Raw genomic sequence first — 12,891 nt, 5'->3', positions numbered from 1 at the left:
TTTATATTTATAAAAGGATTATTTAGAAAGTACATTTTACTACAGTATAAACTTTTTAAAATAAGTATATTTTAAGACAAAAAAGGTCAAAAGAAAGGAAATTTCAGTTGGTTAGTACACAAGTTTTTTTCTATTATTATTTGTTAATTACTTTCTCTTCAATAATGTGTGTGTGTAGCAGTGGAGTAATTGTTAGATCATGTACTCTGGAGGCGGAGTCAGTGACACTAAGGTGGGAGGAGATAGTGGGCAGGGCCAAAGTGCCTTCAACAAGTCAGACAAACATGCTCAGGCAGTCAGTCAATCTCAGGCACTTGCAGGAGAAGTCACTTACCATCTGGACTAGCAGTGGGACAAGACAGGAGAACTGTGAGCTGCACCTGTCCCAAACATATACACACACATTCAGGGGAGAGATCACACACAGCCTCTATGTGTGGCTGGGACCAGAGCGTCCTGGTAAGTGACATTTCTCTAAACTGTGTTTTTGTGTGTTCTGCATTTATTCTGTGTAAAGCAGAGAATGTGTTTTACAATGGAACTGATTGTTTCTATTATTTCATAAATGAAATATTTAGCGGTTATTCAGTTATTTAGTGGTTGTTAATTCTATGTGGTGTGATTGTTTTGCGGTATAGAAAAACAGTTTTATTTGGGCTTTCTAGTTTTTATTTTTTTATTTTTTTATTTTAAGTATAAATTCTTGACTGTGATAATTTAGGCATTTTCATCTATTTTAGTATTTAAAACAATTCTTAGAAAATAATTTCTGTATTTAATTCTTAGAAAAATATTTCTGTATTTAATAATAGTTTATAGTTTTACTAAATTTTAACTAAACATTTTTTTAAGGATTTCACTTAAAAGTTTTTCTTATCAAACATAATATATAGTTTTATATTGTGCGTGCATATTTAGTATGCATACATCTGATTTCCATGTTTGTTAATGTGGAGTTTTTCAGTTTCGTTATGAGTTTTGGTTCTACAGCTGTCCTACGCACACAATTCTTTCTAACAACAACAAAAAATATAACTATTTTCTGATTTTCTTTAAAACAAATTATAAAATGTTAGTGTAATAGACAATGCTCAACTACAATTTATGTTCATCACAAATCAACTTTTACAGCTTTGTTAATTTCACATTCTGTTTTGAAACATAAAATTGTATTAATTCTGTAAACTTTAAATTAAAATGAACTACACACATTTGTAATTATAGGAACAAATAGTTTTAAATTAAGTTTTTAGTTTAATTTAAAATGTAGTTTTAAATTACATGAATACACTTTGAATAATTTTAAGAGCTTTAATAAAACATTCTCAGAGAAGTTTAGTTTTAGTCCTGAACAGGTAACTACATATTTTGCCTTTTGAATTCTGGTTGACGATTGGTTGTATCACTTTGCGTCAAAGTTTTTCCTCTTTTGTTTCTGTTTCTCACACACATTCTCTGGGATGGATTGATGGTTCCGTTTCTCTGCCACTCTGATTCCAATTTTAGCTACATTCAGATGTAGACGGGACTTCCTTCCTCTGTTTTCCTCCATTTGTGACTATTTTTTCACTCAGGGAAGAAAACAGGGAGAGGTTAAGATGCATGTTGATAGACAGAAATGAAGAGTAGGACATGAAAAGAGAGACTGAGATCAGTGCTGACCTTACGAGCGGGTCGGGACGGCTGGTGTCTTTAATTTACTTTAAGAGCACTTCTGCTTCTACGTGTAGAAAGAAACGTATTAGTTTTAATGTTGTGTAAACAATTAAGCTCTAATTTAGGCAAAAATATTTGAATTCTAATTAATTATATTTTTTACTATAAACAAATATTTGTGCATCACAAAAATTTTAAAGAAACTAGATCATTTACATAGTTTAACCTTTACCCTTTACTAAGATAATGTTTAGTTCTGTAGTTCTCTGATCTGATAAGTCATTTAATTCTAATGCTTTTTCCTTTCTCAGGCTGCTTCTCATCACAGCTCAGCCATGTTGACTACTGAGGGAGCACCCTACACCATGGATAATGAGGAGCTCAAGATGGATGTAGAGGATGTAGACATGACAAAATGGACGGAGGAAGAGTTTGAAGAGAAATGCACGTACATCGTAAAAGACCACACCTGGGAGGGTCCTCTGGAGAACACAGAACTCACCCGGGCCGAGGCGTCCTTACCAAGAAACCTGGCCTTCAAACACCCAGCAGACTCTAAAGAGGTATGACACGACACTCACACACCATCACATATGCAACGGCATTACGCATGATGTACTCATGGCCTCGAGGCTTCCTTTTTGAAATGTGCCACGAGATTCATCGGGTTACAACTGCAGTACTGCATGCCATCTGCTAATAATTGTTGTCTGCTTGTATGAGTGTACTGACAGTAAATCTGCAAACCCGCCTCAGAGTGTAACATTATCAAACTGCAAGAAGCAGGTTTAAGCAGAACTTCGGGTGGTTGTGATTCTTGTTTAAACAGCATCTCCATAAAGCCACACCTACTGATCACATAACTGGCATTAATCTTCTTTATCAGCACTGTCTGCCCAGTTTTTAAACTTGTTTTGTTGAACAAAAAAAGTCCCTGTCTATATCTGTGTGCTTAATAATTTCTAGCTCACATTGTTACTCAGCTAACACAAACATCCATACATCAGAGGACCACATGACAAGCTCCTCAAGCACCCGAGTGCAAAAGTTCCAGAGTGCCATCTATCAAACCTGTTTTATCTGCAGCAGACTGCCATGTCTGTGTCCATGACAATCCACAAACACACTACTTTCCACCTTTCCAGCGCTAATGACGGCAGAAGCTTTGAATAGGATTAAGCCTCTCTTATTTTGAAAGTGTTTATAGATCAATAGGAACAGGGTTATAGATTTTTTCATCAGTCGCTCTGTCTGTCTTATCTCTTCCTCTTTTATGAGCACGTACTTATGAGGTGATAAAGAGTTAACCCTCTTTCTTCAAGAAACACCTGAGGTTCAAACAGGAAGAGAGTGAGTGAAGTCATGTGATTCACAGAGGAAGATTATGATGATGAGAGAGTATTGATGGGGAGAGCGTTTAATAAGTTGAAAAGCAGGAGTTTGGGTGAGGAGATCTTTAGGTAGCAGAAGGGTCGAGTTGTAGTAATCTTTAGAGTTCAAAAAATATTAAATATTTTGGCTTTGATTTTAAAATTCCCATCTCTGTTTAGTACATTTACTTATGTAAATCCATTTTGCAGAATCAATTTAAACTATAAATTCTGTGTGGCCCTATTTCTATCAAATAAAGCACCTGTATGATTCCGTATTGTGAAGAGAGGTTAAGCTTTGGTGATCACCTCCTCAGAAGTGTCTGTGCGGATAGTAAGAGGTGAAACGGGACAAACAAATAGTCTCTCTCAGCCTTAGGACACAACCTTGATGACCTTTAGCTTCCTGTGGCTGTCAGAAGAGGTGACGGGTGAAGAGAGGCATGGCTCCATGTCTTTCAAGTGTGCACATCTGGCTGACTGTCAATTAATTACCCCTCTCTCACACATACACTCTGTCTTGCTAATACTGTCAAGCTAATTTAATGAATTATTTTTCAGAAAATGATTGAATTGTGAACCTAAGATACTGTGCTTTAAACTTCATCTACCTCTATTTTAACCACCTGTTTTCCTACTTTTTTAACCAGGTTATTGGTGTAGTAAGCAGAGAATACATCCCCAAAGGCACACGGTTTGGCCCCCTTGTGGGAGAAAGTTACACTGCAGAGAATGTCCCCAAAGATGCGAACAGGAAGTACTTCTGGCGGGTGAGTTGTTTTGTTTCAGAATCTTTCAATAAAGTAGGAGTGGACAAGAAAAAAAAATACTGGGTCACTTCCTGTTCCACTGACTGACTTCCTATGTGACATCATGGGCTAGATGTAGAAGCAGTGCCTTTATATTCTCAGAGTGATCAGAAACTGCTGAGTAAAGATCTGCTGTTTTGGGAACTGCATTGCTGCACTGGTGCTGAATGACTGAGAGAGCACTGATACGTTCCATGTAGTGTAATCTTTATTTGACTGTGCAGCGCTCTGAGCGTGTGGGACAGGAAGTGCTGAATGACTCTGCAGTTCTGCTGCTGTAAATATATCTTTCTTAAGAATATGTCCGCTTTACAGATCATCTGTGTCATTGCACTTATTCAAAGTGTTTGACCAGTGAAAAAAGAAATCCCATTGCAACATCACAGTTGTCACTACCATTAAATGCCACTAACAATTCAAACGAAACATTTCTCTCACTCCTCTGTGACTTCCAGCTGTCGTCTACAGCTGTCGTCACGGAGAAAGTGCAAAGTCAACCCGCTCTGGTTTTGTGTTGACTTATTTTCTGTCACTTCCATATTGTTGCCAAATCGAAGATCCCCAAGTGGAACAACTCTGGTCTTTACCTATTAGACACAGCACTGATATCATTGTTTCCTGTGTTACTGTCAGTCCTTTACCATATGGTGCAGAGCAGGTGATTACAGAGTAACTGGTTAGCGTTACAAAGCATAGAGAAAAAGTGCTATAGAGGAAGTGTGGTGGTAAAGATTCAGAGGGAAACCTTGTTTGTGACGTCTTGAAAGTGTTCCTGGAACTTGCAAGCTTAGTATAAACAACACACTGAGATAGGCGTCCCCCAACCATACTTCAGACGAGACCTAAGAATCCATCAGAGAGCTGAATGGAGATACTCTGAGACTGTGAATATTAGTGTGGGGGCGTCTGATGACTCACTGTGAGACTTTATAAGAGCAAACCCCACTCGTCTGTCTCAAAGACACGAGAACCACACTGGAGGACTAGAGAATAGACCATTGTAATAAATACAAAGAAAGTTATTGTAATTTTTTTTTAAAAAGGACCTGGTTTTAATTTTCTTCATTGTATTTTCTAGATATACTCAAATGGGGAGTTCCATCATTTTGTGGACGGACTGGACGAGGAGAAGAGTAACTGGATGCGTTATGTGAATCCAGCTCATTCCCAGCAGGAACAGAACCTTGCTGCCTGCCAAAACGGCATGAACATCTATTTCTACACCGTGAAGGCCATTCCTGCAGATCAGGAGCTACTGGTGTGGTACTGCCCGGAGTTTGCCCGCCGTCTCAACTACCCTGCCTCTGGAGAGATCATGATGCAAAAACTCAGTAAGTTCACCAAAAATGCATGTATGTGACATCTCTCTATTTGCCATAGACTGTTCCTTCTTATCTCAGTTAAAGTCAAGAAAAACATGCCTTTCCCACTATAGAGATAGACCCTGTAAGCATTGTGCAAACACACCAGTTTTTCCCTTTCATCTCTGTTAAGATCGGAATTCTTTGAACTACTCTGTTTCTCTCCTTTCTTCCTCTACACTCCTATTCTTTGTAATTAGTCTGAACAAAAACATCGTAATGTTTCAGCCATTGGTGTTTGAGTAAGTTCTTTAAACATGAAAGTGCAGACTAAGGTTTGTTTTGCCCAGCATACTAAACCAGCAATAAAAGTCTCTAAGCTAAAAAAAAAAAAAAAAAAAAAAATGAGACAGAGGGAAAGATTGATACGGAGGAGAGGGGGAGATTATAGGTAGGTGAACAGGCCAGTCAGTGTGACTCCTCTCCCCAGAGTCATGCGCATACCCTGGGGCGACTGGATGTAGCCGACCCCTTGAGCTCAACACACACACATAGTCTGTAATTACACCTACTCACTCATGTCTGCTGCCCCTCTACCTGCAGCCTTAAGAAGGAATAATAGCCCCTGCATCTCAAAGCGGAACAGTAGCAACCCTAAAGAAACCCGTGTATGACTCAATCTAATAGAATGGGCTGATCTGACTGACACAGCCTCCCACATGAAACTGATTTAGACATTGACTTTCTATTTCACTAGTCCTGTCTGGTGTAAAATGGCAGCACATTCACCCAACATGTATCTTGAGTCCCTTCATTCCTTTGTCATCCTGCCTCAGGAGGTGTGGGAGGAACGTCTTCATTTGTTTGCCACTTTAAGAGTAAGGAGAGGCTAGAAAGAGAGAGAGAGAGGGAAAAAAACCTCCATTGACTAGTTGAACTTCCTGGCGGCAGGGCTGTGCTGACAGATTGATATCTCTGTGATCGCCGGCTGTTTGTTTTTGGCAAGCTCTCTAGGGAGGAACAGAACTGGTACTATCTGTGGAAGAGAGGTGGGAGGGGAAAACTGATAACCTCTCGGTTTGTTTACACGTAGCTGCCGGGACAGAAGGATAGGGGAGTAGAGAGTCTGGTACATCTTTTAAGGGATACTTATCATGCACACACTCATATTCACACTTGAATTGTACACAATTAACCCTGTGAAAGTTCAGTGAACAGGAAGCAGGAAGTTATTTAATTGTTTACATCCTTTTGAAGGAGATTAACAGTGAAGTATTTAAGATATATGGGAGAGTTATTTTCTAATTAGCTTTCCACCTTTTATCAAATGTGAGTGGGTGGAAGGGTCAGGGTGGTTTATAATGGGTCTATTTCGCCTAAATTTGAGAATTATATTACTCTATTTATGTTTTATTCATATTTCACTCCTCATCTGATTTATTATTGTGAATTCTGCAAAAGCTTTTAAGTTTGGTGCTGTGCAGAAATTTGTGAACTCTTTTAAGATCAGCCACTAAGTAAAATCCATCCCTGGTCTCAGTGGACTCTAAAAGGGAGAGATCTAGACATGTAGATCCCTATTAGCAGGACGCCATCAGTCCCCCCACACCCACTCAGTGAACCCCATTAGATAGTATCAGTGCATCCATCCCACCCTGACCGGGGCGGCTGTCAGGCCTCACATCCTGTCTGTAGACCCTAACACGGGATAATTTGTCAAACTGTCACACTAAGTGAACCACTGGGGTGCTTTGTTGAAATTTGCCTTAAGAAGAGCTGTATCCTTTGGGACAATGGAACTGCTGTGTCCCTCAAAATAACAGTAACTGGAATTGGGATCGCGACCATGTAAAACATATCGCAAACGGACCTGTATCAGTGAATGTGAATGAGTGAGAAAATTATTAACATATTGTTTTTTGTGTGTGAAAACAGAGCAGAGCCTGATTGAAGCCACACAGCAAGCGACTGAAGTCAAGCACCCAGTGAAAAGAGAGCACAGCGTTTCAGAGATTTTAAAAGACGTACTGCAAGAACCCAGCAGACCACTTCCCACCCGTCCCCGCTGTCCCAACAGCCCAGACCGACCTCTTTACCCCAGTGCTCTCTATCCGCTCCGCCCTTCCCTAAGCGAAGACTTTTTAAAGACTACCACAGTATTTGGCCTCCCGAACCGCTCCCACAGACAGTGTTCAGTGACACCCAGCCCTTCAGCACTCAGCAGTCCGGAGAGCAGTCCAGAAAGCAGTCCCACACCAGCATCCCTTGAGCCAAGAGACACCCTTCTCTCCTTCTCTCCAGCACTCTACAGTCGTGGCCTGAACCACTACCCAGGCTACTCACCAGCAGGCTCCATGCCATTCTACCCAAACCCGCACTACTCACGCTACCTCATGCCCCACTACCCTGTTAACAGTCTGAGTGGGCCACCTACTTTGGGCAGTATATTTCCACACATGTACCCCTTTTATAGCAGCTTGGTACCCCCTCATGTACCCTTCCCACCTGGCATGCTTCCGTCCGAGGGTAGTCGACAATTTCTGCTTCCACCTGACTCTCTGGCTCCCAGGGACATCCTGCTCCCAGCGGCCACCAGTGCCTTTTCTGCAGCCACCTCTCTGAAAGATAAACAAGTCCATGGGCATGGGCACCCCTACACTCCCGCTGGGGGGTCTCCAACAGCCGGCTCTGCAGCCTCTACAGGACGTGTTCCTACCAAGCCTACCTCAGCAATCCTGAGTACCAGCCGCTCAGAGGATAAGGCGATTAATCTCAGCAAGATGAAACCAGGTTCCATAGGCTACAAAAGTCTAGATTACCCACTTAAGAAGCAGAACGGGAAGATCAAGTATGAGTGCAATGTCTGCACCAAGACTTTTGGTCAACTTTCCAATCTCAAGGTAAGCAAGAGAACGGTGCCTCCTTTTTGATGAATAGCATATGTGTGCTACACATCTGTTAGAAACACTCCTGGTAGTACCTAGCTTACCTGTCTTTATTTTCAGGTGCACCTGCGAGTCCATAGCGGTGAACGACCCTTTAAGTGTCAGACCTGCAATAAAGGTTTCACTCAGCTGGCCCACCTGCAGAAACACTATTTGGTCCACACAGGAGAGAAACCCCATGAGTGCCAGGTAAATAATAACAACAGTTTCAGTTGTAACCAGTCATTTCCTTCTCTGTGTACATTTGTAAGATCTCTGCTCCAATAAGAATGAGATCTTAAAACTGCTTTCACCTCACAGGTGTGTCACAAGCGTTTCAGCAGCACTAGCAACTTGAAGACCCATTTGCGACTGCACTCCGGTGAAAAGCCCTACCAGTGCAAGATCTGCCCAGCCAAGTTTACACAGTTTGTACACCTCAAGCTGCACAAACGGCTGCACACACGAGAACGTCCACACCAATGCCCGCATTGCCACCGCAATTACATTCACCTCAGCAGCCTGCGGCTCCATCTCAAAGGCTACTGCTTAGCGGTCTCTCCTTCTCCCAGCTGCAGCCTGGATGAACTCAACCGCATGAACGAGGAAATTGAACGCTTTGATATCAGCGATAACGCAGACAGACTGGAAGAAATGGAAGAGTTTGACGTGGAGAGCATGGTAGAGAAACAGATCTTTGGCCTGCTCTGGCAGGAGATGGATTTTAAAGCGTCTTATCACAAAGGTAGCACTGGAGGAGACCTGCACCCCCCACCACCTGCATTATCTACATATCGTCTCAACGAGCATGGCAGTGAGGCCTCTGTCATCAAGGTTCATTGCAGCAGCCCTATCCAGCTCCTACCTGTCAAGGTTAAAAAGGAGACAGAGGAGGCCATGGAAACCTAGCCAACTAGAGGTATGCTGACCATTTGCCTGACTAGCTCTCTAGGCCAGGTTATGGACAGCCACAAGTATATATAATTCTTCTCAAAGAATCAGGCTATGGCCTTTATGTTCAGGGACTTGAGTACTCAGGGCTAACAGACATCGTTCCAGTCCATCAGTGGTCCAGTATGTCCTACACAAATTAAAAAGACAATCATATTCTTTTATTAATATTATTATTGTTGTTATTAATATTATTTGCTCTTCTTGGTGTTTATCTTAGTTTGTTACGTAATCTATTTAATTTATTGTTCAATGCGTCATCCTTCACAACCAACAAGTGGAAATAATGTTTACAATGACTAGTTAAATCATTGTAATTTACTGTTTTATATATTTTCTTTTGTTTTATTCTTCTGTGGATAGTAACTGTAAATAGTGTCCCAGTTGACTGTGATTTCATGTGTGACTGCAAAGAGCTTACCACATTCAGGTTTATTTTTAATGTGGGCTTTGAAGTCAGAGGTAGACCTTTTTGCTGAAGGCATTTTTTTAACTATATGAGAGGTCAGAGGTTACATATCTATGTGTACGTGTTTTACATAACATTTATTCTCTTCACGTTGAGCTCTACACAATATAATGAATACAAAAAGGGCATATTATATATTACCAACAACTGTTACCTCAAATGCCAGAGTGTGTGTGTGTGTGTGTGTGTGTGTGTGTGTGTGTGTGGTGTGTGCTTGAATTGAGAGACGTCAGAGGCATATGTGATGTTTGTTTTGCTACTTGAAGAGGAAATCAAATGTCCCAATGTGCAGGTCTACCTGTGGTCCAAAGAATAGCAGTCTGTCTAGCTGTCACACACAGGCTGTGAGACTGACACTGCATTTTCTTACTTATGTGTGGCACATTACTGAAACCAAAACGATAAAGAAATGAAAATGTGGAAATGATAACCAAAGTGAACTCTTTCGTTTATTTTCAGAGATGTGTGCAAGTGCAGCGTGAGCTGCTGCAACTGTTTGCTCTGCAGGTCTGTGATGATGTTTATGAACACTCCACATCACTTTGGCCTTTGTATGCACTGGTTCTTTTGTCTTATGTTTGTAATTTTATCTTTGTTTTTAATATGATTTTGTGCAGCAATATTAGTAGGACAGTTTATCAGCAACATGTGCTGTGAGGTAGTAGTATCTCATACACTTTCTGTCCCAAGTATGACCAAAGTCTACACCTCATCTTCAGCTTTAAAGAAAAAAAGACCGTCTTTGTTTACATACTGGTTTACGTAGCTATTTAAGTACAGCTTTGACAAAATGTAAATTATAATATAAATCTTCACTGATCTAAAGCATTTTTGTCACTTGTGTGTTTTTTTTTTCATGTAAATAAAACAGGGCTCATCCTTCTCTAAACCACTATATGGCACGAAATCTCACCGCAACACTTTCCTAAACATCTGAGATTCATAATTCATGTGGATATTTAGTGGATTCTTGATGTGATTGCAGGCAGCAGCACAGAGATGATTCTGTGCAAAATTTGACCTAATTTAAATGTTATAGATTTATAGTAAATGTGAATCGATACAATTACAGAATATATTTTGCAGCAAAGGACATTTTCAGTTTTGTATAAAAAAGTATGAAGTATAAAAAGGATATTTGGCAATCTATCAACCTTCAAAGAGGTTTTTTTTTTTTTTCATTATGACTTCATTTTGACAATTTTCTTTCCATTAAACATTAATTTATATAATAATTAGCAAAAATAAAATGTGTAAAATGTATTTGCAATTAAGTGAAATAAAAAACAGCCACAAATAAATTTAATTTAGAAAATACAGAATGGTTCTGATTCTTAGGTACTTCAAAATACAACAAACTATCCTTTACGGTGCATTAAAGACTCTGGGTCTGCGGGTAGCTCCGGGGTAAAAGTTCGCAACACAGCAATTACAAGATGCTTCATTTGCACTTCCGATGAATAGATCCATGACTAGGCAGACAAAAGAAGCAGTCACCAAATCCAAAGTGTATAGTTCCACACCACACAAATCATGACACTGTTAGTAATACCAGCCACAACAGGCCTATAAATATATCACACTATACACACACGCAATGTCAGTATAATAATTAAATGCATATCAGCCAATTAAAATTATTCTGATTGGCTGTTAATGTGTCATGTCTTAGAAGTTTGTTGATGATTATATAAGCAAGTACTGTACAACAGTATACTTTTCTCAAAAGAGATGAAAATCTATCATCAGTGTAAACAGTGTGATTGTGTCTAGCTGTAAGACCGTGCAGGTTAAAACAAGTCCATTTCAAAATGTTTTCGATTTAATGAAATTCTGTCAGCCACATTTAGCCTACCAATGTAACTTTTGCTTTACATGATCACTTCAAAAAAAAAAAAATCCAGAGAGTAATACAAATGTAAAGAACTGAGTCTTGGCTGTGAAACCTGACTGTCAGAATTTAATGTTTACAATGTGTTTTCCTTGTTAAGCAGATGTGGTAATACGTTGCTTATGCAGTTCTGGCTCGTGCGTGTCCTCTTCCTAATCCAGTTCTGAGAACGCTGACTATATCAAATGGAATCCCTTTCAGCTCTTCCCAAATTGTACATTTATAGGCCCCATGTGAGCATGTGGATTATATGATAATTGGCTTTCTTCATTTCCCGCTGTAAGATGATGTCTGAATCACTGAAGCTAAAAGGGGAAACACACAGTTACAGAAACAAGTTTGTTTTCGGAACATCGACAAAAGTGAATAGACAGAATGGCAAGTCAGAATGACTTTTCTTATGTGGGTCATTCTTCATTTGCAGCAAGTGGTGTCCCTCTACTTTACAACAGTTGAAATAAACTTTAAATACCAATAAATTATAAAATGTTTGCATGCTTGTATTCTGTAGGATAAACACAATTTGTGCACTATTAATAGTTACATTTTTGTTTTAAAATACATATTTAATTGAGTTTGAGAGACTGCATTTGTAACAAAATATGGATGTTCCCGCCATACCTTAGAGAGGTATCATGGAATGTAATCGCAACAATATAACATTTTAACACAAATAAAGTAGTTATATTGTGAACATAGATTTTATTTAACATGTGCAATTTTATTAAATTGTTTTAAAAAATACATATTTTGTTATATTTAAGAAAAAAGTTGTGTCCCCCAAATTCATATCTGTGGTGTTACCACAATGGATTTTGCCCCTTTAAGAAAAGGGGGAATGCTATTTGGACTACTTCCTGTGTGTAAAGGTCACTGCAGGTGCTGGTTGATCTGAGGGGAATACATCCTTTCTTATTAATTTTCTAAAGTTTAGCTAAATTTCTGACAATTTCATGTGTTGAACTTTATTAGTGTCTGTGGTGTTGATAACTTGCAGATTTTACATATTTTCATCAAAATTTGGATTTGATTAATACATACTTATTAATATTTTCAAAATGTCCCCTTATCTTGAAATCATCATGATGGCAGCCTTAAAAAAGTCTAGATTTATGCCGATTTGTCTGTGGTGTTACTGTCTTTTCTGGTAACACCACAGAACCTACAGTAACTTGCAATATAAAGTCTGTGGTGTTACTTCAAAATGACAGAGACATAAGTGGCTGTGTCACCAGTGTTTGATTGAAATTATTTAAAAATCAAGATGTTCTTAAACTTTCATTTGAATGGATATAGCATATTAAACTAATTTTAAATGCATAGCAATATATTTTATTAGAAAAAAACAAACAAGCATTTTTACAAATTCTGCCTCTCATTTGCCACCCAGTTGAAGAATGACCCATGTAGTAAACTTGCTCAGTAGCTCACCTGTACAGCAGTGCGATGTGTAGCGCTCGGGCGCGAATCCCATGAAACACGAGTCACATTAAAAGAGCACAAAGACTTGTAGAAGCAAT

General features: G+C 39.4%; 1 protein-coding gene across 1 annotated transcript; it reads left to right on the top strand.

Annotated features, from left to right (window-relative positions):
• Positions 1 to 301: 301 nt before the first annotated feature.
• Positions 302 to 10,785, top strand: prdm1a (PR domain containing 1a, with ZNF domain). The gene is made up of 7 exons (XM_058746402.1): positions 302 to 459; positions 1,968 to 2,219; positions 3,677 to 3,796; positions 4,914 to 5,166; positions 7,072 to 8,036; positions 8,142 to 8,270; positions 8,382 to 10,785. The coding sequence occupies exons 1-7, from the start codon at positions 433 to 435 to the stop codon at positions 8,967 to 8,969; spliced, it is 2,334 nt and encodes a 777-aa protein (XP_058602385.1). The 5' UTR covers positions 302 to 432; the 3' UTR covers positions 8,970 to 10,785.
• The last annotated feature ends 2,106 nt before the right edge of the window (positions 10,786 to 12,891 follow it).

This window comes from Onychostoma macrolepis, chromosome 16 (assembly GCF_012432095.1).
Source record: "Onychostoma macrolepis isolate SWU-2019 chromosome 16, ASM1243209v1, whole genome shotgun sequence".
Classification (NCBI taxonomy): Eukaryota; Metazoa; Chordata; class Actinopteri; order Cypriniformes; family Cyprinidae; genus Onychostoma; species Onychostoma macrolepis.
Note: the sequence above shows the minus strand (reverse complement) of the source record. Positions and strands in the feature narration are given on the sequence as shown.

What these genes read in the sequence shown, in the direction of transcription:
- prdm1a (XM_058746402.1), top strand. Translation starts at nt 433, where the DNA reads ATGTGTGGCTGGGACCAGAGCGTCCTG. An exon ending in ACCCAGCAGACTCTAAAGAG is followed by an intron (nt 2,220 to 3,676) that starts GTATGACACGAC and finishes TTTTTTAACCAG; the next exon opens with GTTATTGGTGTAGTAAGCAG. An exon ending in GATCATGATGCAAAAACTCA is followed by an intron (nt 5,167 to 7,071) that starts GTAAGTTCACCA and finishes GTGTGAAAACAG; the next exon opens with AGCAGAGCCTGATTGAAGCC.